This window comes from Typha latifolia, chromosome 1 (genome assembly GCF_019914945.1).
Source record: "Typha latifolia isolate L0001 chromosome 1, TyphaL0001v2, whole genome shotgun sequence".
In the NCBI taxonomy this organism is placed as follows: Eukaryota; Viridiplantae; Streptophyta; class Magnoliopsida; order Poales; family Typhaceae; genus Typha; species Typha latifolia.
Genome location: NC_133086.1, coordinates 13,644,320 through 13,671,476, shown reverse-complemented (window position 1 = coordinate 13,671,476; position 27,157 = coordinate 13,644,320). Strand labels below are relative to the sequence as shown.

General features: G+C 37.9%; 1 protein-coding gene across 11 annotated transcripts in view; it reads right to left on the bottom strand.

Moving 5' to 3' along the window:
• Positions 1-26,231, bottom strand: part of LOC140785116 (uncharacterized) — a 59,769-nt gene extending 33,538 nt beyond the window's left edge. For all 11 annotated transcript variants that reach the window (XM_073132859.1, XM_073132876.1, XM_073132866.1 and 8 more), the window contains exon 1: positions 25,945-26,231. In XM_073132859.1, coding sequence (XP_072988960.1) covers positions 25,945-25,989 — 45 coding nt within the window. In that variant the 5' untranslated portion in view covers positions 25,990-26,231. The remainder of the gene's footprint in view (positions 1-25,944) is intronic.
• Between the last annotated feature and the right edge of the window lie 926 nt (positions 26,232-27,157).

Genomic DNA, 27,157 nt, shown 5'->3' with positions numbered 1-27,157 from the left:
CCCGACCCGAACCACTTAAATGGGTGGGCTGCGGGTTAGCCCGTAGCCCAATCCACTTATTCTGGGCCTTGGCCTAACCCGATTAGTTTTATTTTTGGAATAGGCCGGGCCAGCGGTAGCCCAGCCCAATCCAATGGGTAATTTAACCCATTTTAGTTCTTTTTAGTTTTTTTTAAATTTTAGAAATATTGATATTATTCAAATTAAATATTTTATTATTATTTATTATTAAAAGTGGTGATTTTTATTACGTGAGCTAGAGATTTGAGATTTCGGTTGTCTTGCCTAGACTTAGGTGAGTGGGTTCAGTCACATATTTATTTTTATTATATTTCGTACCTTTGTCAGATCATGTAATTTCTGTGTGCAAAAATTTATTTATTTCATCCTTATATGCAAATTTAATTGTTATATTTCTGTATGCATTTAATCATTATACTCAATGCATCGCCATACCTTATGCAAATATTAAATTTTAGTGAAAAGAAAAAATGAGATTAGTATTGTTACGTCTTAGAGAATAGTCCCGATATAAATCGATTGTGGTTTTTCGTGGTGACTCAAGTCTATCTGGAAGTCCACGGGAAAGTCCTAAATCAGATCACTGCGGTGACTTTCTTAGGTGACTCTGGCGGGGTTAGGGAACAGTCCTAGGATGAATGAGGAATTTTCTAAGTGATTCTAATTTTTCTCAACGGTTAGTGGAAAAGACAGAGTGTGTTGATCACATGGTGATACCATCTGATGACTCTAATCGGATCAGCTATGAAGAAAAATGTCCCGAGCGTCATTTCAAGGTGACTTCTAATTGATGTGGATCCACAGGGTATAGACCCATTAAGACATATGACAGTATAAATATTGAAAAGATGTTAATATGTTGAAGGTAGATGGGACACTGATGTAGAGGGATAGAAGGGAGAGATTTGTAGGTCTTTTTGTCTTATGTAGATGAGATAGTTTTGACTACACTTTTTTTTTCTAGCATAAGAAGGAATGTAAACGAGCCTATCAAGTCGAGCTTGAGCAAGCCGCTTTGGCTTCAGGCTCGGCTCAAAATTCAAATCAAGCCTCAATTTTGAGCTTGGGCTCGGCTCAGTTGAGCCCGAGCCTCAATCTAGCCGAGCTCGAGCTGCTTGTTTATTTTGGCACCCATAGCTACTAGATTGGAGGTTGACATCTTTTGTTTTAATATGCACAACTTTGATGTGAGAACCAAAAAAAAGGGGTTCATGTGCACTACACGTGCGATCCCTTCTCCTTCTCTCACCTCTTTTGTGACGAGGAGGAGGTGGTCATGAAATCCTCGGCCGAATCCTTATTGAAATCGGGATTTGCCCTATAAAACAAAACCCTAACCCTAAATTGGGGAGGACACGCCGAACTCCCCCTCATTTTCCCCTTTCTCTTATCATCATCATCATCATCATCTTCTATTTCTTGTCGGAGTTGGGACCTCGGATTGGATTGCTGGAGCACCACCGAAGCAATCAGAGATGCAACTTGACTCATCTGTGAGTGCTCTTCCACCCCCCACAAAGTTAATTAAAATTAAATAGGCTAGAAGAGAAATACCTAATTATTTGGGTGTTGGCAAAGCTCGTCGGCCGGCGGCTTCGGGTTACCGCTGATTGTGCTCCGAAAACTTTGCGTCGTTGGCCTCGTGCCATGGGTACTTCCTTTGGAGCCCTTGTGGCTCAAATTGCTGCCGGCCTTGGGGTTGACTCTGATTGTCGGCGATCGATTCGACCTCCTCCCTTCTCGAGCATGTGGCTGTGGTGGTGAGGAGCCGTTGGGTACTACCGATGGATTTCCGACAATGGTGATTGTCGGTACCTCTTTCTCTCTCTCTTTCTCCCCCTCTCTTTCTCTCTGGTTGTCAATCCCCTCGAGGAAGGAAGTAGAGATGGGCTCTGGCTCGACTCGATCCAACCCATTTATGTTATTTGGGTTTGGGTTTGGATTTCGGATCCAAAAGACCCGACCCGACCTGACTTAATAACTATGGGCTGCGGGTTAGCTTGTAGCCTAGTCCATGAGATTTGTGTGTGAATTCAACAATCATGATGTTGGTTAAATAAAAATCTTGTTATTTATTTATTTTTAGAGGTGGTGATTTTTAGCATGTGGGTTAGGGATTTTCGTTGTTTCACTTAAACTCAGGTGAGTGGGTTCACTCACGTATTTATTTTATTTATTTGTCTTGTGTTTGGGCTTTTTATCTGATCACATATAATTCAATGTGCAAATATATTATTATATTTTTGTGCATTATTATGTTCTGTGTGCAAAAGATAAGACTTAGTATATTGCTATACTTTATATGATCATTAATATTAGTGAAAAAACCTAACTGATATGTGGTAGGACTTTGAGAACAGACACAGACTAGATATTCTTAGTGCATCTCCCTGTGGTGACTTAAGACTACCTTAAAATCCACGGGATAGACCTATTGCTGATCAACATATGATTCGTTTAGGTGACTCTGGTACGGTTAGAGAATAGTCCAGGGAACAGACCTATACCTGATTAGCATATGATCCGTTTAGGTGACTTTAGCACGCTTAGAGAACAATCCCAGACTAGATTAGAAATCTCTCTAAGGTGACTTTAATCTTTCTCTAGAGTTAGTAGAAAAGATAAGGTGAGTTTATCACATAGTGACACCTCTTAGTGACCTTCACTGGATTAACTATAAGGAAAAGACTCGAGTGCATCTCGAGATGACTTCTAATTGTGATATGGATCCTCAGGCACAGTCCCAAGTTGAGACATATGACATTATTATTGATATTGAGAGAAATTTAGTATATTGACACGAAATATGTTATGAGATATGGTTTACTCTGTTATTATTATTGTTATCATAAGTATACTTAGTGAGATTCTCATTTTATATTATTAAACTTTTATTCATTTAAAGTTATGTTTATGCATTCGAATTTATTTGAGGTTTGAGTGGATTCCACTCACTGAACTATAGTTGTTGGCTTATGAGTTCTCTCTTCTAATATTTCAGGTGCTGATCAACATGGCGACTTGAGCGAGATGCATCGGTACTCCACCTCCACTTAAAATTTTACTATTTTGTCCATCGGTTGTATTAGACATTTTATTCTAAACCATCTATTATTTTAGTTTGATTGGTGACACATTATCGATGACATTGGTCTTTTCTTTATTATTAGATTATAATTATTTGAGTTAGCTATTCATAATTAAATTCTTGTTATTTTAGGACTTATAAACATATTAGTTAAGGCTTTGTGTATCCCAAGTGTATTGAGGTACGTGATTGGTCATGATTTCGATTTTGGGTCGTGACATTTGGTGTATGAGAAAATGATGATGTTGGAATCTTTATGAGGCTATGAGTATATGAGGAAATTATGGGTCCTAAAATGTAGAAAGGGAAAGTGAGTGGTAAATTAATTAGGGATGAGGAAGTTCTCACAAGCGCTATGAATATTGACAAATGATTGTTGGCTCTTTGGTATAGCTCCCTAAAAAAATGTAGCTTTCGAATTAAGATTTGATTCCTTTTATAAGTGCAATACTTTTATAATGACAAGTTTGTGGACAAAATCACATGTAATTGAGTTGTACAAATTAGATTCATATATATAGTCAAGGCACGTAGCTTATGGATGATCAAATCGTGCAAAGAAATTAAGTCATGCGAAGCAAAAATTTTAAATTCAGCAAGCAGAGTTTAAGACCTCATGCAGACGACGTCAAGGGCATCCAAACAGCTGTAACGCTTCTCTTAAGAAAACTTAAGTGGCGTCCGGATGATGCGTGCAGGACAGCAAAGGAACTGAGAGCCTGAATTTTGATTAGGAATGAATTTGGAGATTCCATAAGTTCATTTTCCTAGATGTTTGTCACCTCTTTTTAAGGGATGAAGAGCCAGAGGTTAAGACACCTATCTAAGTGATAGTTCTACGAATTTTTATTCTCATCTTAGAAGAATTTTCTAGTTCCCTCATGGAAATAAATTCATTTTTTGTATGAGGAGAGCTTGATCACATGTTCAATTGCTTGTACCACAGTTGGGAATGATTCATATGCATTGGAGGAGCTGAATCGTTTGTCGATATCTACCACTATTGACACACTTGTGTTTTGATGATTGATCTGTCGCTTAGGTGCTTACCTAAAAGGGGCAATATTTTTCACAAAAATACTTAATTACGCAGTTTGTGTTCAAAATGTTACTAAGCACTACGATATTGAAGTATCGGGAGATGTTGTAAGTAAGTTTTGTTTCTATCACTTAGTGAAATTAAATCGATCAGTTTTGTGCAGGTCCAACATTTTTTTCTCTATATGCTATAGAGGTTTTCCACATTAAAGAAACGAGCCGTGGTGTGTTTGTTATGTTTACTTTTTCTATTCATTATCGATTTTTAATTTCCTACTCGCACCTAGTTTTCCGCTCACAGACTTGTGTTCAATAGGTTATTTTCATAATTTTAGTAGTATTCAGATTTAGTTTTCTTACTTGGTTTCAAATTTTAAAATATGATTCAAAGCTGATTTTGTTAACCTAGTAAAATTCGGTTTTTCTAAGCAAAATCGATTTTGTTTTTGACTTTTGACTTTTATTTTCAATATCTTTGAACTTAGTCAAACTCGAAATCTTATATTTCCTAAAATTTTCAATTGGTATCAGAGTGGGTTTCTTTTATCTTAAAGCTCTATCTTTTGAGATATGAATTTTTGGGGTTTCTTCTCGTTTACCTTCATCATTTATAGCCTTGTCGATTATGAGTTTTATTAAAAATCATATTGTGTTAATTGATGATAAGGAGAATTTGAGTGATTTGGTCAAGGATGAATCCTATTCCGAGAAGGAAAATCACATTGCCTTCTACTACTTCCTTGTTATCTAGTGGCTGAATTCATTATAATATTCCATTGCTTGTGAACTCTAAAGATGATGAATATTCTAAGTAAGAGGAGCATGTAGCTCTAGATTTTTGTTGTCTATGATGATTCTTTTGAAATATCTTTTCCAAGAAGACAGATTGAGAATGAGGATAATGAAAATGATGACATGGATCGACAAGCCGCCTACAATGCCTTATTTGAAAAGTCCTATAAATTGAAAAAGGCAAGCTTGAAACTTGTACGAAAGACCCAGAGCTTGTTCGATAGAGAATAAGATGAATGAACTATTAACAATTTGTGTTAGGACCAAAAAAAAAAAAAAAATTTGGGTTGAGAGAGGAGGGTGCACGTGCTCTGCACGTGCAGCCCCTCCCCTCTCCCTCTCCGGTGCGCAGTGGGAAAGAAGGGATTTCATCTAATCCGGATCGGATTAGATTTGATTCTCATCTAAACTATAAATTAAACCCTAATCTTTTTTTCTCTCTCTCTGCTTAATACTGATAACCCCCCAGCCCTCTTCTCTCTCTCCTTCCTCCCTTCTGTCGCTTCTTCCTCACTATCGGAGTCGTCGCCGTGGAATCGGCCAGCCGGAGCGTCGCCGGAGGAAATTGGACCCACCACACTCCTCCCCGGTGGTGATTTTTAGTTCGTGGGCTAGAGATTTGAGATTTTGGTTGTCTTGCCTAGACTTAGGTGAGTGGGTTCACTCACATATTTATTTTATTGTATTTCGTATTTTTGTCGGACCATGTAAATTTTCTGTGTGCAAATTATTTATTTCACCCTTAAATGTAAAAATTAAATTGTTACAATTTCTGTGTGCAAATCTATTTATTTCATCTGTATGTGCGAAAATTTAATTGTTTTATTTCCTGTGTGCATTTAATTATTATATTCAGTGCATCACCATACTTCGTGCAAATATTGAAAAATTGTGAAAAGAAAAATAAGACTAGTATTGATACGACTTAGAGAACAGTCCCGGTATAAATCGTTTGCGATTTTTCCGTTGTGACTCAAGTCTATCTGGAAGTCCAGGGGAAAGTCCTAAATTAGATCACTGCGGTGACTTTCTTAGGTGACTCTGGCGAGGTTAGGGAACAGTCCTAGGAAGTATGAGAAAATTTCCTAGGTGACTCTAACTTCTCTCAACGGTTAGAGGAAAAGACAGAGTGTGTTGATCACAGGGTGATACCCTCTGATGACCCTAACCGGATCAGCTATGAAGAAAAGTCCCGAGCGTTATCTCGAGGTGACTTCTAGTTGATGTGGATCCACAGGGTTTAGACCCATTGAGACATATGACAGTATAAATATTAAAAGATGTTAATATGTTGAAAACGTGCAAGGTTACAAGTTGTGACATTTCTCTATTGTTATCATTGTTACTATGTAGAGAGCATGCCTATTACATATTATGATGGATATTGTTGCTTTTAGTTTAATTTATTCAGCATTAATATGTTTTAAAATTTATTTGGTTCGAGTGGATTCCACTCACTGAGCTATAGTTGTTGGCTCACGAGTTCTATTGTTTTTTTTGTATTTGTTTATTTATTTCAGGTAATAGACAGCGGGGCGACTGAGCGTGATGTACCTGGATTCCACCTCCACTTAGGATTCACCTATTTACCCTTCCGCTCTTTTAGATTTTGTGCTTTAGATTAGAATACTTTATTTTATTTTATTTTATTTTAGAGACTCAAAAACATTAACATTGTTTTTATTTTAATTGCATTTAGTAATAAAATTTTAATAAAGCACATTCTCATTTTATTTATTTATCTTGTCATCTATACGTAGAGAGTATTGGTAAGGCTTCGTGCATCTCAAGCATATTGAGATGCATGGCCGGTCATGATTCCTATTTTGGGTCGTGACAATTTGACTAATGAAGTGGGGGAACTTACATAAGAAAAAAATGTTTCAACTGGATTTGAAAAATTCCTTATCTCTCTCTCATGATTTAGCTTCCGGAAAAGTTTCCTAAATAAAATTAAAATTTTGGAAGCTCATATGCAGGAACATATAGAATTTAAGAAAAATTTAAATGAGAGAAAAGGAATTAAAATTTTGATTTACTAAAGGCTAACCAATCTCTTCAAAATTTCTATATAGGGCCCTTAAAGCTCAATAGGCATTTCGAAGCTCAAAAGAAGGATGTAGAATTGGGATCTCAAAGTGAAATATCTAATTTCTATTCTTCGACAAGAAGACAACGCTCCAAGTGGCAGGCGAAACCATATAAAGCTCAAAAGAAGGCAAAATTGAAGGAAAGGCTAGAATACAATGATAAATCCTCTACATATGCACCTTCTTCTTTTAAAAGAGCAAGGTAATGTACCTTCGGCCTCTTCCTTTTCTGACTTGTGATGCTTCTAGTTGGAAAAATAGTTTACTTTGCCTAAGCATGCTAAGAGTATAAATTGTGAGAAAGTTTTTGCTAAGTATGTTTATGTGAAGAAACATGATGTGAAGCTTAATATAAGTATGAAATAATTAGTTAGAAAATTGCATGTTTCTACTTGTCATAGGTGTGATATCAAGGGCCATATCAAATCTAAATGTTTTATTCAATGTGGTAAGACTTCGAATAATAACATGTTTGATGCTCCAAGGCACTTCAATTATTTTATGCGAAAAAGATTTGGCGTTTGCAATGATATATATGATTTTTGTGATGACATACTTGCTACTTCTCATGTGAATGCTCTTAATTTGAAAATGCGAACCGTTTGGGTGAGAAAAAGTGATCTCACTGCACCCCTTCCGGATGGTGCACTTCAATGATTCACTCTTGCATTACTTCGGCTTGGGGGAGCATATTAAAAATCTTTTATCCCGAGCTCTGAATTTTGGGCTTTTTTCATTATTTTTCATTATAGCCCTATCATTGATTTTCCTTAATACATCTTGTGATTTAGATTGGATTTGATTTTGGTTGTGGACTTAGTGGTTTAGTGCAGATTTTCGTGTTTTCACATTTTGGCCCTTGTGCCGGATTGATGGACTTGACAGATTTAGTTGCTTTGTCCTCTTTTGAACATGATGGATTTATGAAATTGCTAAAATCTGAAATTCTGAAATTCTGAAATCTGAAATCTGAAATTGTTAATTGCTGGAAATTGCTGAAAATTGATTGACATCCTGAAATTCTGAAAATCTGAAAACTGTTTTTGTGAATTTGTTTATTGCTGGAATTTCTGGAAATTTGAATGATATTTTTTCAATTGTTATTTGCTGAATTTCTAGAAATCTGTAAATAGCTGAAATCTGAAAATCTATTTTGCTGAAATTGTTATTTCCTATATTTCTAGAAATCTGAAATCTGAAATCTATTTGATTGAAAACTGAAAATTGAAAACTGAAAATTGAAAACTGAAAATTAATTTGATTTCGGGCGTATTTGATTGATTTTATTTTGGCCCTTGATTGGATTTTGCGGATTTCATCATTTGGACTTCATTCATTGTCTTTTGATTTGATGGATTTTTATTTACATATCTTTTGATTGAGATTTTGTTTTTATTTTTTAGATTAGATTACTTGGCGCGTTTTCTTTTCTTTCATTATTTTCAGAAAAAAAAAGTCTGAAAAATTGAAAGATACTAAAAATACTTTGAGATGGAAACTTATATTTTTGAGTTACATTGATTACCTATTCATTGATCATTATATCTTTTTTGAATATGTTAATATATTATTCTCATGAATATAAATTGTCATATTTAATATTTTGCACATTGGATTGACAGCACATGACCCTAAATTTCTAGTAGATTGCATAATGATGTGATCCGAGTATGATCGGGTTGACTCAAGGTGACATTGAGCTCGATGGATCGAGTCTATTTATTTTTTAATTAATTCATGATGTAAATTCTTAAGGCAAGTACAGTTAAGTTATATAAGCCCTTAAGGTAAGTCTAGTTTGATGCGAACCGAATCAGATAAAATCGCATCATGAGGATATTGAGCTTGATAGATCGAATCTATTTATCTTTTAATTAATTTATATTTATCTCTTATGTAAGCCATCTGTCAAGTCCTGTTAAGTCATGTAAACCACTAAGACAAGTTCAATTAAGTCAAATACTTAATCTAGACCTTGACGACGGTTTTCTTAGCCCAGCACAGCCAACCCGCGCTGCCAGCACTGCCAACACCTCTAGCTCTGCCAACCATGACCGAAACGCCACCCCATGGCGAGCAAAATCCGAACTAACAGAGGTGGAGGTGCCAGCCCAAACTTCAACCCCGCCTCCTCCTCCGGCCGCGGTGGAGGTCCCTCCACCACTGCAGACCATCCTCACAACCACCAACAACGGCCGCGGGGTCATCTTCCCTACCCGCGATGGAAGCGAGGGCCAAACACCCTAGTTTCCCACCGGTAACGAACCAAGCTCTCTCGGCCCAAGCCACTACATCCGGCACCTTCCTTGAACCACTCACATCTGAGCCATGGCCTAAACCGCATGCATTAAGACCTTAGCTCGAACAGATTGTGACTAAGATTTGGCCCAAGTCCCCTGTGGCTAGGGCAAACTATGGCTCGAATAAGTCGGCCCTAAATTCTACCATAGAGCCCTTCTCTTCATCGCAGATGAGACCCACATGGAGATCGAGGACATGGAGATTGAGAGCAATGGAAGGTATGGAAACCACCCTAGACACCTTGAGGACAAGGTAGTTAGAAGCGTAGTAGATTGATGCGAACCGAGTCAGATAGAATCGCATCATGAGGATACTGGGCTCGATGGATCGATTCTATTTATCTTTTAATTAATTCATGTTTATATCTTATATAAACCCTTAAGACAAATCTTGTTAAGTCATGTAAGTCACTAAGACAACTTCAATTAAGTCACGTAAGCCACTAAGACAAGTTCAATTAAGTCATGTAAGCATTTAAGACAAGTCCTAGTTCGTGTTGTATAAGCCTTTCGGGCTAAGTTCGAGTAAGACTCATTGTACTCGACCTCTATATATAGAAGAGCTGGCATGACATTCTTTGTTTAGGAATCTAAGCATCCAAGCATTGAAAAATTATTTTAGTCTTGAGTTTATATTAGGAGTAAGAATAAGATATTCTAGAAGTAGATGTAAGAACCAAAAAAATAAAATCTCTCGGAGCGCACGTGGGCTACACGTGTGCACCCTTCTCTCTCTTCCTCACTGGCACGTGATGGAGTAGCCGCGAGTTTTTCGGCCGAATCCAAATCTATTTTGAATTTGGATTTTTCTCTATAAATCAACTCGAAAATCCTCTCTAGGAAAGGAATCACAGCCCTCTTCTTCTCTCTTTCCACTTCCATATCTTTGTTCCCTCTTTGCTGTCGAGGTCATGATGTGGGATCAAACCATCGGAGCATCGCCGGAGCATCAGCCAAAGCATGCAGACCACCACGCGACTTGTTGGTAACCCCTCTCCTATCCTTCATAATTAATTTAAGTTTAATAAGTTAGAATAGAAATGTCTATTCTTGTGGCAAAGCGGCGTCGTCGGTGAATCAAGTTGGTCGGCTGCTTCGGGTCGGTACTGCTCATGTGTCGGAGTGTCGTGCCATTGCCCTCGTGTCGTAGGCGTGCTTCTTTGGAGCCCTCGTGGTTCAAATCGCCTCCACCCATGAGTAAGGAGCATTGGTCATCGACGATGGCCTCTTCTCTACCTCGTGTGGTTGCTATGGCCGTGATCGTAGCGGGGAGCATAGGGTATGCCTGGTGACCACCGACGGCGGCAGTCACCGGTGGACTCTCTCTTTTCCTCGCATCGATCCTCTCGAGGAAGAAGGGTGGGTTAGGGCTCGGGTTAGACTGAGCCAACCCCTCCCTTTTTTTTATGATACACTTAGATAGGATATTTTCTTATTATTGCATTGGGTGTTTATTTTCATTAAAATAAAATTCCTGTAGGTTGCGTTCGAACGCAGGAGGGGTCGCGTTCGAACGCAGGAGGGGTCGCGTTCGAACGCCCTTTCGAACGCCTGCATCAGGTTCGCAAATACAGATAACGTCTTTTGGTGCGTTCGAACGCGATCGGGCGCGATCGAACGCGATCGACGGGAATCCTCTAGAATTAGGGTTTCATATTATTTTAGGACTTGTTGGCTAACTTTTATATATATGTGGATGATAGTCAAATTCATTATGCAATTGGATTATTGATTTCTTGTCTCTTATCTTCTCTCTATACTTCTCCCTCCTCCCTCTTTACCAAGCTTCCACCTCTACAGTTGTCAAGGCTTCTCCTAACTTCTAATCTCCCTCGACTGTTGAGCCACCCCTCTTTTTTAGGATCTCGACCACTTCGTTCCCTTCGTCTATATCCTTTAACCACTTCCACAATCCACTTTCATTTCCATACCCATCCATAACCCTAACATCCACTCCACCCGTTACCACCACCATCACCCACGTTATTATGTGTTTTCGTCTCTACTACAGTTTGAATCTGCGAAGGGCATAAATTCAAAGTTGTAGATCAGGAAGTTATGGATCTAACCCAATTGGTTTCGTAATTTTCTGACTACCGTAGAATATTTGACGAATATTTTCCCACGGTCGCGCAGACTGATTCCTGTAATACAACAAGATCTCGAAGGAATCGTTGCGTAGCCTATCTTTGGTATCGGAACTTAACAAGTGGTATCAGAGCTTATCAAATTGGTATCAGAGCCTATCAAGTGGTATCAGAGCTTATCGTTTTAGTTATGGGTTCGGGTTGGATTTTGGATCCAAGACCCAACCCACACTATATTAGCATCCCATAGCCCAGTCCATTATTAAAGTTTTGTTGGGACTTGTTTAATTGAAACCTTTTTGGGCTGCAATCCAGCTGCAACCTAGCCCAGCCCAATCCAATGGGCTTAAACCAACCCATTTTAGTTATTTAATTAGCTTAGAAATCATGATATTAGTTAAATTAAAATATGTTATTTATCTATTATTAAATGTGGTGATTTTTGTTAATCCATGGACTAGAGATTTCAATCAGTTCAGCTAGACACAGGTGACTGGGTTCACTTAAGTATTTATTTTATTTTTTCATTTTGTATTTTGTGTTTTTTTTATCAGATCACGTATAATTCATTGTGCAAATATATTATTATATTTTTTTTGTGTATTATTATGTTTTGTGTGCAAAATATAAGACCCACTGCATTGCTATACTTAGTGCATATAGTCATTTATATAACCGATAATATTAGTGGAAAAATATAATTGATACGTGGTAGAACTTTGAGAATAGACACAGGCTATATATTTTTCGTGCATCTCCCTGTGGTGACTCAAGACTACCTTGAAGTCCAGGGGATAGTCTTATACCTAATCAACATATGATCCATTTAGGTGACTCTGACACGCTTAAAGAACAATCCCAGGCTAGATTATAAATCTCCTTGAGGTGACTCTAACCTTTCTCTCTGGTTAGTGGAAAAGACAGGGTTAGTTTATTATATAGTGATACCCCCTGGCGATCCCAACTGGATTAACTATAAGGAAAAGACTCGTGTGCATATCGAGGTGACTTATAATTGATATGGACCCTTAGGGACAGTCCAAGTTGAGACATATAACATTATTATTAATATCGAAAGAAATTCAGCATGTGGACACGAACCATGTTATGAGATATGATTTGTTTTGTCAGTACTTGTACTGTTATTACTATTATTATCATAAGCAAGCTTAGTAAGATTTTCATTTTATACTATTGTACTTGTTTTTATTTAAAGTTGTGTTATGGATTCAGATTTATTTGGTTTTTGAGTGTATTCCTCTCACTGAGCTATATTTGTTGGCTCATAGGTTCTCTTTTCTAATATTTCAAATGTTGATCTACATGGTGATTGAGCGAGATGCACCGAGACCTCACCTCCGCTTAGGATTTTACTATTTATCTATCGGTTGCATTAGACATTTTATTCTAAACCATATGTTATTTAGTTTGATTAGTGACACATTATCGATGATATTGGTGTTTTTTTAATTATTGGATTAAAATTATTGGAGTTAGTTGTTGATAATTTAAATTCTTATTATTTTGGGACTTAGAAAAATATTGGTTAAGGCTTCGTGTATCTCAAATGTATTGAGGTACATGGCCGGTTATAATTCTAATATTGGGTCATGACAGTAGAAGTAAGTTAATTATAACTGTTTATTTTCCTAGAAGTAGATCTAAGTTAGAAACTATAATTCTACTTCCAACCCATAACCATCATCACCTTCACGAGACACCCTATTTTACGGCCGTCCACCACCACCCTTGGCTGTCGGCCACCTTCCGACGACCGCCATAAAGTCGGATATTTATTGTTCTACCCCGTTATGATCTTGCTCCACTATTTTATTTATATCTTTTCATCCTGACCCCCTATTTAGACAAAACAAGAGTCATTAGAACCCTACTAAAGAGGCTACTACCACTTAAATTTTCCTAATTTTCTGACATTCGGATCGGTCCAAATTTGGTTCGTAACATAGTTAAGTTAAGTAAGCAATCAAGATAAGTCTAATTAAGTCATGTAAGCCTTTAAGGTAAAATCTAATTCGAATCATATAAGCCTTTTGGACTAGTCCTAGTGGGACTCAATGTACCTAACTTCTATATATAGGAGGGGTTAGGCTTTTTTACTTAATCGTCTAAGCATTGAGAAATTATTTTAGCCCTGAATTTTTCATAAGAGTAACAGTAAGTTAATCTAAGAGTAGAAGTACATTAATCTCTCTTTCTCTATCTTACTTCATCTTCTTTCTCCACTATCACCATCACGATCATACCTCCTACAACTAAGATCACCAATTTTCATTCTCTTCATCAAGCATCATTCAACCTAACCAAAGTGTAGACTCCCTTGTTGTGGATCAACTCTAATCAATCCGTAACAATTTGGTATTAGAGCAAGTCCTTGTTGTGGATCAAGCCTAGTTGGTTTGTAACTCATAATATTCATATTTGATCATATAATTGACCATTAGCCTTGCTGCAATTGCATGTTAGAAAAAAATCTTCAAAATTGCATGGACAAGACTACATTGAATGATAAGTGTGAAAGCCATCTTGACATAATTCAAGGAAACTTGACTCATTGTGGCTTTACAAAGTGACTTGGCTTAAAAATTGAAAATAAAAGGACAAAGCTACCTTAACTTTAAGTGTGAAAATCGTCATTGCAAATCTTTATTATCTTCATGCTATATTATAAGTTGGTTTTGACTTCTATGCTGATTACATATTGACTTATGTTTATGAATTAGTGCATAATTGAATTTTCATTGAATTTACTACTTAAAATCATGCATAATAACAAAGTGCTTAATTTCCATATGGTTTGATCCATTATACATCTCTAATCAGAGTTTAATATTTTTTTATTTGGATTAGAGTAGTTTTTTTATTGAATTTGGAATATATCAAATTGTCCAATATTGAAAAGTTTCAAATCATTTTTGACTTAGTTGGATTTCATGATTTTTACTTTTTTTTTGTGGATTTTGGCCTTAGGTTGGTCAGAGAAATTATTTTGAAGGTTTTGAAAAAAGAATGTTTTGCAGATTTCTCAATTTTTGAATCAAAATTGAAAATTTTCTAAAAAAAAAATCAGTTCTGAAGTTCATCCCGACAAGCCATCGCCCATGCAGACGACATTGGGGAAAGGCACCTTTTGCCCTAGCCTTGTCCGGACAGTACTCTCATGTCAGGACGCCATTGCCAAGATGAGAATTCAATAGTTTTGTTTTGATTTATTGTGTTTGGATTTGACTGAAAAACTACTAGAAAAACACAGGTTTTTAATATGGATTTTCAATTTGACTTTCAGAGTTTCTTGGTTTGGCTTGTGGATTTTTTTAATATTGTTCAAATGATCTTGTTTTCATTCTTTTGAGCAGTTTATTTATCTGTATGACATTTCACTGTTACTTGCTATCTTTGTCAATTTATGACAAAAGGGGGAGAGTTTGTTTGAGAGAGAAACAGTTTTCATTGATCTCATAAGCTTTACTCACGACTTTATGTTGACTATTTAAGTTTAGAGCTTACTTGCATATGTTTTAAAAACTTGATTTGATGTTGTTGCTGAGAGCACATCTACATAGCATAATAAGTTTCATGTATTGGATATATTGATTGCTGAAATTCAATTATAAAATTGACTTGGGAATTGCTTTAAAAATTATATCTCAAATTGTTTTCATATAACATATGTTTTCCATGGGGTTTCTAGTGTTTTTTTTTTTTATCTTCATAGGGATTAAATGCTAAGCTCATGTGTCTTGACTTTAGGATTTTTTTTAGAAATTATGTTCTATCACGAAATTGCCAAGAAGTAGATTGTAAGTGCAATATTTTTGTAGTGGCAAATTCATGGATAATTAAGTTGTATTCAAGTCATAGCTTATGGAAGATAAGATCGTGCAAAGCGAAATTCAAATTCAGCAATAGGATCTCATCTGGATGAGGACTAGGGTACTTGGACGATTGAAACACTTCACTTAAGAAAACTGATAAGGACGGAACGTCCGCTTCAATATCTGGATTGATTGCAGGAAGCAGTCCGCGCAACTAAGGAAAATATTCACCAGATATTCTCTCGTAGTCAGAAAATTACGAAACCAAGGATGGTCAATCCGTAATTTCCTGATCTACGTTTTTGGTAATTATGCCATTCACAGATTTGGACTACAACTGGGACGAAAATATGCTAGAGTGGGAGTGATGGTGGTGATGACGAGTGGAGAAGATGATAGGGTTATAAATGATAATGGAGATGAGGGTAGATGGTTGATGTAGTTTCAAGGATAAGGATGAAGGGGGAGAAATGACCGAGATCTCAATGAGGAGGGAGCACTCAACAGACGAGGGAGATTAGAAGATAGATGAGACCTTGCCAATGGTAGATGTGGCTGGTTGGTGAAGAGAGAGGAGAGAGATTATGGTAGAGAAATTAGAGAGGATAGAGTAAGATAAAAACCAATATTCGTTTATCATAAGGATTTTGGCTGCCATCCACATCTTTTAAGAGGCTAGCTAACAAGCCAAAATAGCAATTATTAACCCTAATACTAGTGGACTCTCGCCGATCGCGTTCGAACAGGGTTGATTGCATTTGAACGCACAAAATACGTTCTCTGTGGTGTGAACTGATGCAGGCGTTCACCCGCGAGAGTTCGAACGTGCCCGATCGCATTCGAACGCACATTTTGCATTATCTATTTTTGTGAATTGATGTAGGCATTTGCAAAGGCGGTCAAACACGCTCACTTCCTCGTTCGAACGCGCTCACTTCCTCGTTCGAACGCGACCTACAGAAACTTTATTTTTTTGAAAATAAACAACTAATGTAATAAAAAAAAGACTCTAGCAAGGTGTATCAGCTCACCACGCTTCCCCTACCTTGTCCTCAAGGTGTAAAGCCCGGGAAACGCACCAAGATGCCCGTCTCCAGCTCTTATGTTGCCTCGTCGGATGGTTTGCCAAGCCACTCTACTAGGACCTCCATCTCCAGTCTGGTACCATGACATCATCGGCGCCTCGCAAGTACACGAATTGGCTTCACAATCTTTGTCTCCTCTAATGGCTCCCGTAGAACTGATCCAATGATCTGATGATCTCCAATCCGCTCCCTCAGCAATGAAACATAGAAGACCGGATGTACTCTCGACCCCTTAGGCAGCTCCAAGCGATACGCAATTGGACCGATACGCTCTAACACCCAAAAGGGACTGAAGTAGCAATGTCCTAACTTTTGATTTCGCATCGGATGGCAAGGTCACCTGTCGGCACGGTTGCACCCTCACGAACACCCAACTGTTGATGTCGAACTCCTGCTCCCGATGGCTGTGATCATAAACTTGCTTCATGCGGTTCTGAGCAAGTTTAAGATGGGCACGCAACCTCCTCAGTGCGGCGTCTCTATCCATCAATGCCAAGTCCACCTCCTTCCAATTCGTAGATGCCACATGGTCATAGGCACGTAATGTCGGAGCCGTGCGCCCATACACCACCTCGTATGGAGTCATGCCAATACTACTGTGGTGGGCGGTATTATAAGACCACTCCGCCCACGGTAAGAACTCCAACCATCGTCTTGGCATCTCTCCAACAAAGCACCACAAGTACTACTCAATGCCTCGATTGACCACCTCGGTTTGGTCGTCAGTCTGTCGATGGTAGATCGAACTGAAGTTCAATCAAGTCCTCTGCAATCTGAAAAACTCCACCCAAAAATTGCTCACAAATATATGATCACGATTGGAGATAATCATGTGTGGCATGCTATTTAACCTAGCAACATCTCTCATAAAAATTTCAGCCACCGACTTGGCTGAGAATGGATTCAACAATGTAGAAAAGTGCGCATATTTGTTCAATCTGTCAACCACCACAAAAATAACAGAGTAGCCACGCACCAGCGGAAAACTTTCTATGAAATCCATAGAAATGTCTTCCCAAACACGGTCTGGTATTGGTAGAGGCTGAAGTAATCAGACTGGTTTTAATGTGGTTGCGTTCGCTCTTTGACAGATTTCACAAGCATGAACAAAACTGCTCACATCTCGCTTCAGTCCTGACCACATGCAGCTCTGTGATATCCTTCTATAAGTTCTCAAGACACCCTCATGACCATCCTCTGGAGTTTGGTAGAAGTGCTCCAACAATTTTTGCCGCAATTCGTCATTTGCAGGCACCCAGATGCACCTGCGGTCCAGCAGCAAACTGCCTCAGTTCTCTAACTCTGGTTGGCGATCTGGATCATCCAATACCTCATGTAACAACCTTATAGAATCTGGGTCTAGGTCAGATTGACATGCATACCTCAGCTCGTCAAGAAAAGAAAAAGTGGGAGAAGAAAAGGCTGTGAGCTCGACGGTATCGGGTTGGTACGATAGTGCATCCGTCGCTCTATTTTCGGTCCCCTTGTATTGAATTTCACAATCATACCCTAGCAATTTCGTGACCCATCTCTACTGTGCTGGAGTGTGAATTCACTGTCCCATAAAGTATGGAAGATTCCTTTGATCGGTTCTAATAATAAATTGCCTACAGATCAAATAAGGCCTCCACTTTGTCATCACATGCAGGATTGCCAACATAAACCTCTCGTAGGTCGACAATTGCTCGGATTTTTATGATAAAGCTTTGCTGAGAAAGGCTATGAGACATCCTCCTTGCATTAGTATAGCTCCTATGCCAACTCTCGACGCATCGCATTTCACAACAAACTCTTTGGTGAAGTCCGGTAGAGCTAGAATGGGCGCCACTGTTATTGCTGTTTTTAATTTTTTAAAGGCTGCAGTGGCTTCCTCTGTCCATCTAAAAGAGTTCTCAGCAAAGAAGTGAGAGGAGCAGCGATCTTGTCATACCTGGCGATGAAGCGGCGATAATACCCGGTCAGCCCCAAGAAGCCGCGCAATCCTATGGTGGAAGTAGGGATCGGCCAAGCTGTCATGCACGCCACTTTTTGAGGATCCGCCGCCACTCCTTCCGCTGTTATGATGTGGCCTAAATACTTCACTTGTGGTACTCCCCATAGGTATTGGACTTCTTAATCTTCAGCTAGTTTTGCTTCAACAAATTCAACATATCCTCTAAATGCTGCCAATGCTCCATTTCAGTCTTGCTGTACACCAAAATATCATCAAAGAATACTAAAATATACTGTTGCAACAAAGGCCGAAAAATATCATTCATGAGACCTTGAAAAGTAGCTGGAGTATTGGTGAAACCATATGGCATCACCCGGAACTTGTAGTGCCCATTCGGAGTTCGAAATACAGTTTTGTGCACATCCGCCGGGTGAATTCTCATTTGATGATACCTGGCCCTCAAGTCAAGTTTGCTGAATATGGTCACCCTTGCAAGATCGTCCAGTAGCTCCTCGATGACCGGAGTGGGATACCAGTTCTTGATGGTAATAGCGTTTAGTGCCCAGTAGTCGACACAAAAACGTCACGACCCATCCTTCTTCTGCACCAATAACACGGGCGATGAGTAAGAGCTATGATTTGGTTGTATAAGGCCTTGTTCCAACATCTCAGCCACTATCTTGGAGATAATTTCTTTCTGCACATGTGGATACCGATACGGTCTCACGTTCGCCGGTGTAGCCCCGGGCATAATCTCTATGCGATGGTCCGCCGTTCGTCTTGGCGGCAACTCTTTTGGCTCCTCAAACAATCCAGCAAATTTATCCAATAAATTAGACAAATCAATTGCAGTATCTGGACTCATTTGAGGCTCATCTCTTGCTGGTTATAACTGAAGAATATAGGCCCAATAACTCACACAAGGCAGCCTCACCATCTGCTGCATCACTGGAATCGACGAGGACCGAACGCCATCAAGCCATACCTTGTTTCCTTGCAAAAATTTCATCCACATGCTTCGGAAATCAAATGTGACAGGTCCCAAGCTCTGCAACCACTGAGTGCCAAGGACAATGTCCACTCCTCGCAGCGCCAACGGATACAAGTCCACAATGATATTGTGTACTTGCACCCGTATATTGACCCGGCGGCACAAGCTCTTCGTACGAAGCTTCGTGCCGTCTCCAATAGCGACCTCAAACCCCGCGGTCGGTTTAGCGTCCAAGCTCATCTTTCTCACCAACCTCTCGTCTAGAAAGTTGTGTACTCCCGGAATCGATAAGGATATGCACATAATGCTTTCTAACGAGTCCTTCCACCTGCAATGTCTTCGGCGCGGAAGTATCCGAATATGCATGCATAGATATCTCAGCTTGGATATCTTCCTCCGCACCCTCCTCCACGTCCTCCTCATGGACCTCCTCTGTATACTCTCCATCATTTATAACCTCATCATCCCCCTCGAGACCATCGATGAGCATCACACTTCCGATCAGTTTGAAACACTGATGACCGGAGGTGAAACATTCATCGCATTGAAAGCAAAGCCCCTTCGCTCTTCACTCCTCCACCTGGGGAGTCTTGTACCTCCTCTTATATCGGAAGAGGGTCTCAAGGGTGGTCATGCTCCAGTACTAGCAATCAATGCCTTTGAACCTGTAAAATTTTCAGCTGACATTCTCGGTGCAAACCGCCCATCTCGGTTGCCCCAACTCACTTTCGCTGCCATTTTTAGAGCCTTGTGTTTTTGCTCAATCCTTACGGCCTTCTCAAAAGCTTCCTCAAGAGTGGTAGGACAAAGAGCACGAATATCTGCCTGAATCTCCTCTCGCAGCCCTAAAATAAATGTGTTCATCAATGTTAGTTCGGGATAAGGTGGCTTACAACAACTACTAACTCTTTCAAATTATGCTTGGTACTCTAACACGGTTGTCCTCTAAACCATTTTGCTTAATATGGTGGCAGCAAAATCTTCATACGTCGCTGTTCGAAATCTACGTGTAATCATCCTACATATTTTTGCCCAACTGGTAAATCCTCCACCTCGAATAATTGACGATACCAATGCAACGCCGTTCCTTGGAGGTGAAAGCTTGCCATCGGTACCTTTGCGTCCTCTGCTGTCCCTTGACAGTCAAAGTATTGCTCTACTTGAAACATCCAATCCGTTGATCACTGCTTTGAAATTTTGAAAAGTTCAAGCGTGCGGTTCTCCCCCAGATAGCATTGTCGAGCTCACGAAAGATTCTTGGTTCAGGTCTAAACCGCTATGCTTGTTGCTCTCCTTCTCTGAATTCTTGAACACGCTCAATACCATCTCCGAAGGGATCGACATTCTCATCAAAGTGGCAATCTTCTTCATCGACGAAATGCATCGGTGCCGCACGCCTTTCGGATTCCACCACCGCTGGCCTTGGGTTCTGTATTGGAGGTGGGGGATGATGTGTAGGAATAGGTAAAAGAGGCTCATTAACATTAACATGTTGTACTTGGACCTGTGGGGCGTTGGTTCGGTGTGGTTCCACTGCTGGTCCTTGAGGCACTAATTTTCGTCAAGGAGATGATGAAGCCGATTAGTTCATGACATATTTCTTCAAGGCATTATGATCATTCTGCATTGCGTTTACTCGATACAGCAATATTTGGAATATGCCCCTAAGTTCATCCCCTAAGCTCATGTTCACACCCATGGACGTTGGTTTACTCAGTCCTACCGTGGCCGCACCAAGGGAATCGGCCTCTCGGTTAGGATTTTTGTGGGTTGAGTCTTCTCTTATCGGTATGCCCTCCATTGATCTTCTTGATGATGCCATCTTCCTTGTCTCACCATTAATAGAGGTCCGAGGTTTGCCGGGCTCTGATACCAATGATAAGGACAGAACGTCCTCTTCAATATCTGGATTAAATGCAGGAAGCAGTTTGTGCAACCGAGGGAAAATATTCACTAGATATTCTCCCATAGTCAGAAAATTACGAAACCCAGGGTGGTCGATCTGTAACTTTCTGATCTACGTTTTTGGTATTTACGCCCTTCGTAGATTCATACTACAATTGGGACGAAAATATGTTAGAATGGGGGGTGATGGTGGTGGTGACGAGTGGAGAAGATGATAGGGTTATAGATGATAATGGAGATGAGAGTAGATGGTTGATGTAGTTTTAGGGATAAGGATAAAGGGAGAGAAGTGGCCGAGATCACAAAGAGAAGGGAGGACTCGACAGACAAGGGAAATTAGAAGATAGATGAGACATTGCCAATGGTAGAGGTGGCTGGTTGGTGAAGAAGGAGGAGGGAGATTATGATAGAGAGACTAGAAAGAGGATAGAGGAAGATAGAAACCAATATTCATTCATCATAATGATTTTATCCACACCTTTTAAGATGCTAGCCAACAAGCCAAAATAATAATTATTAACCCTAATACTAATGCACTCTTGTCGATCGCGTTCGAATGGGGTCGACTATGCTCGAACACACAAAATACGTTCTCTGTGGATGCGAATTGATACAGGTGTTCGCACGCGCCCGACTGCATTCAAACGCACATTTTGCATTTTTTATTTTTGCGAACTGATGCAGGAGTTCGCAAAGGCGTTCGAACTCCACATTAGAACGCAATCTACAGAAACTTTATTTTTTTGAAAATAAACAACTAATGCAATAAGAAAATACTCTAGCAAGGTGTATCAAAAACTTAACTATTGTATGGACAGAGTTTCGGCAATCCAGACGACGTCAAAGGACAGCAAAAGAAAATTTAGATTTAATTTGGAGATTTCTTTGGTGATTTGTCCTAGTACGAATTATCAATGTTTCTTACTCTATAAATAATTAATGGCCAGAGGTTGACAAACCATCCAAGTGAGAACTCTAGGAATTTTTATTCTCATCTTAGAATAGTTCATTAGTTCCCTCATGGAAATAAATTCAAATATTATGTGAGGAAAGCTTGAGTACCACAATTGAGGATGATCCATATGCATAGGAGTAGTTGAATCATTCGTCGATATCTATCGCTCGAGTCTTACCAAAAATAGATGACCTTATTCTCAAGATTAGTTAATCATACAATTCATGTACAAAAGATTACTCAAGCATTACAATGCTAGAAGTAAGATTAATCGATTGTAAGGTCTGTGGTTTTCTCCAATGATGGCTTTGCCATTAGCACGTGCCTTGTCATGCCACTATCAACACGCCCTTACGTACCACTAGCACGTATTTATAATATTTTTAATAAAATATTTAGGATATTTAGAGATATTTTTGGGTCTTCAGTATGTTAATATTTAGTTTTTTTATTTAAATATATGTATTAAAACCTATATTATAGTGTTTTATCTTTATAATATTTTTGTAAATGACCTATTTTATTAAATATATAGCAAAAGTTAAATAGAAATATTATTCAACACATAATATTAATTGATAATAGTTCATAATCTAATTGAACACATAATATTAATTGATAATAGTTTAATAATTAAAACTAATATCTAGTTGAATATAAAATGAAGAAGAGTATCAAAGACTTTATTTGTCGGCACAAGAATAACATGAGAATGTTGTATTAAATACTATTGATATTTTCAAAACTCATCCACTAATAGTATTGCTCGTTGTAATATCTCAATAGCCTTCGTTCAAATAAGAATTTTATAATTCTTTTATGATATAATATGAATATTGAACATGCACGGGAATGACCAGCACTGGCATAGGCTTAACACACTATAAGCATATACAGATTGTAAATATGAAATATAATAAAGGTGTTGTGACTCTGGTGGGTGTGATTGATATGATGGTAATGATGATGAACTCATATTATTCTATAGGCGCACCTTTCCTGATGCCTTACTACCTATAGACTGAGTCTCGTCATTTCATCATCACCATCATCATTATCATCTCTAGTCTTATCATCATCAATTTTTATCTAAAACTTCTAAATAATCAATTGATAAAAAATTTAATAATAATTAATAGAAATGGGAAATTAGAAAAAAGAGGGGCTTCATGTGGCACAACGATAGGCACGCGTCGTGCCATTGTTGGCACGACCATCCATGGTTTTTTCCTCTCTATGCAAGAGAGGTTTTCCATGCTAAAAACATATCGTGGTGTGTTTGCTACGTTTACTTTTCTATTAGTTATTAGCTTTTCATTTCCTATTAGTACCAGGTTTTCCACTTATCAACTTGAGTTCAGTTTTCAAAGATTGAGTGAGATCCAAATTTTCTTTTCTTATTTGGTTTCAGATTTCAAAATACAGTTCTAAGTCAGTTTTTTCAAACCTAGTAGGATTCAGTTTTCCTAAACCTAATTGGTTTTGGTTTTTGAGTTTTAACTTTGATTTGGATTGTTTTTATTTTTTATTATCTCTAAACCTAGTCGAACTAGAAATTCTATCTCCTCCGATATTTTCACTTTTCCCTTAACATCAGAATCAAGCCGACAACTGTAAGGTTTTGCGTGTTTAGAAGATGATTAAGAGTTGGCTTGTGATTGCATAGTAGATTACAATAATCAGTTTAAATCTTTAGTTTTAGGTTTTTGAGGCTGGGATCTAAAAGTAGTAGTAAGGTGGATAACACAGTTATTTCACTATGGGAAAAGAGTTAACCTAGTCAGCTGAAAATCAAGTTAGATAGGATTACTTTAGGTTTCTAACGTGTACTCAGTTGTAGCCTAGTGAAAGTAGACAAAAGAGACAAGTGGGATGTAATTAGGGTTCTTGCATATGTAAGACAATGACCAATGACTTACTAAGCTGTTGTTCATGTTTTACTGAACATACTAAGAAACATGGAAAAGAAAGATCAAGGGATAAAATAAGAACCATCATGCCTGATGCCATGCTTAGGAAACTACCCCAGAATGTTAGATCCATTTTGCCTATTGAACGTAATGTAGACGAAGTGAAAGAACTATTCTGCAAATAAATCAAGCAACTAAAACCATCAAGGAAGGGCTATCTGCTATGCAAAACTTTGATGATTTCTCCATTTAGAGTAGTTGGTTGGTTAACTATAGTAGCAAAAGAATAGTGTTGAACCTACAATTTCTTTATTTGATAGTAAAGCTTAATGAAGAAGTTTCAAATCATTTCATATGTTTTTTTATATTGGCTCTTAGGAAGCAATTCTATATTTGTGTCCATATTGGATACCTCATGAATATGTATAAGATACTCCTTAAGCATCCGATCTAGTAAAGTAAAGATGAAAATGTAAATAGTGTTGATCCTACAATTTTGTTATAAGATAGTAGAGCTTAGTGAAGAAGTTTCAAAATATTTCATGATTCTTTGATTAGAATATTTCTAGATATACTTATTAAGAAACTTATTAAAGGTCAGTGAATTGATTCTGAGGCATACTTTGAAGGTCCTTATTAGGTCTCTTGATTGGTAACTAAGAAGTAGAATTTTGCTTAGACATCCAAATATATTACAAATTTATTGGTCATATGACCAAAATGCCCTTGGCTTAACTGTCAATGGAGAAAATTAGAAACCCAAATGTCTAAATTAAATATATTACTAGAATTTAAGTACTTTTAGATGACATTGGTTTTTATTTTATTTTAAGGGGTCCCTTTTCAACATTTTTGAGGATCTTTAACAATAGTGTCTGTTAAAGTTCAGGTTCGCTAGACTAAGTCTGCTGGGAAGTGGCTGTACTACGAAGAAGTTGCCTATCTATAAAATAAGTGGAAACTTGAAAGATACAAGGAAATTGGTAAGTCCCTTGAGAATGATATATGTTGTCAAGGAAATTGGTAACACTTTGACAAGGTACTACTGGGGTGAGCTAAGAAGATACAGCAACCATATGTAGGAAACAATGGCATGATTTATCCGCCAAAAGTAAGAACCAGAGCTTGTTTAAATAATGATAATTTGCTTTGAATTTATTACTGCAGGAAGGGAAACTTGAATAACAAGTGCAACATTGATCAGACATGAGAAAAAGATAACTCAAACACATATAATTGGAACAAAACTTATTCTAGCATAGTGCAGGTCATATATTTCATAAGCCCTTAATTGATATTTTTGGCATTCAAATCAAGCTACTCATCCCTGACATAAAATGATATGATAGTCTGGTCACAGAGAAATAATTGTATTAAAGGAAAAACAAATAAATACTTTTCACTGAATTAATATGAATCAAATCTTTATGTTATAATCTAGCATCATCAAAACAAGTTTGTCACAATTTCATGGATATTTGTTTCTGATTACATAGATGCAGAATACTTTGTGGAGAAGTATATCAGTATCGTATGCATGTATCTGGTCCACATTAAGATGGAACACTGTTAAGATAGAAGATCATAATTGTCTAAACAACTATCTTGGTGATTAGATCTAAAAGTCTCTGAACCTAATTATCATGACATTTCATGAATCAAATTGTTAGTGTCATAGTTATTACTAATTGTTGATATTTGATATATTGCTTCTCTGTATTTTCATGAGATCAAAGCAGCCATGCAAGAGTAACCGACTACTAATTGCAAATGAAAGAAAGAGCTGTATGGATGCATTTCTATACTGAAGAATATTACGAGTCTATCAGAGTTATCTCATGCGTATTTCTAGAGAGGTAGGCAGTGCTGAAAGAATGGAAGCATGAAAGCAATGTCTGAGGTTAGTCTTTCCTCACCTTCTTTGCCATGGGTTCCTCCAGCATTGCTGCTTCAGTCTCCATTGCTTCATAAGAGGATGAGCTGAATAGCTAGAGAAAGAGCCTTTCGAGAAATAGTTTGAGGAGGCTTCAAAAGAGTGTGGTCTTTACACTAAACTTCTCTTCTCATTTCTTTAATGTCTTGAGAGCAGTTACGAAAATAATGTCGGTAATGGCTATAATTTGTAAGAATTGTACCTTTAAAATTTTTTAATTAGGCAGAAGTAATTATCCCTAGAAATATAGATCACTGAACATGGGAACTTGCATTATATGACAAAATGCCACTTGTTTGATATACCACATGATGGTGCTGGCCCAGCCAATGTTTTCTTTTTCTTTCCATAGTTAATTAGGTTGGCATGCTTGTACTGGTTGGTTCCACAAGCCTCTGCTTTTCTTGTGAAATTACTGGTTTGCCTATCTATTATTGATATAGACTGGCACTAATTATTTTCCTTATGTCAGAAGGCAAAACATCAATCGTGTGAAGGACTGGCTTTTGAGACCTTGATTTTTCCACACCAAAGGAGGGCAAAAGCTGCTTCCGTATCTAGAATTGCTAAATCTTAGTTATTAACAACTCTAGAAAAGTGAGTGTTGTACTGCTTCTGGGTGTTTAGGAATGCTTATTGGTTCTTGAGTTATTTCTGTGTGATATGATGCTACTAAATACCAGTCAGTGTGCTTTAGAGTTTCTTACAATTTTGAAGCTTATTATTCTAGCCTCCAGAGAAGTCCAAACAAAACTTGTTTCCTTTGACTGCTAGATTATAAAACTTGATATGAGCAAGCCGCCTAAGATGATAATGACAATGCCAATCCTATTGATAGACTAATAAAATTGAAGTAATTATAATAAATTAGTCAAATGCAGCCTACTAAACTAACAATGACTATTCTTTGGGATTATTTCTTTTTTCACTCCCAAAACTACTAATTTTTTTTTTAACAATGACGTTGGAAACTATTTTTTAGTACATAATGATCTTCTAAACAATTAAAAATAGTTTCTCATTCTTTTAATTAGATTTTTGTTATATATAAGTTATCATGTGATAGTTATGTGATAAAAATATGGCATATTTACCCCCTTCATATGCGCGTTTAAGTCAGGCACAGCTCTCGAGAGATTTTTATGTTGACAAAAATGGAGGGGGCAATTTAGCTATTTCTTGGATTTTGTCAACGA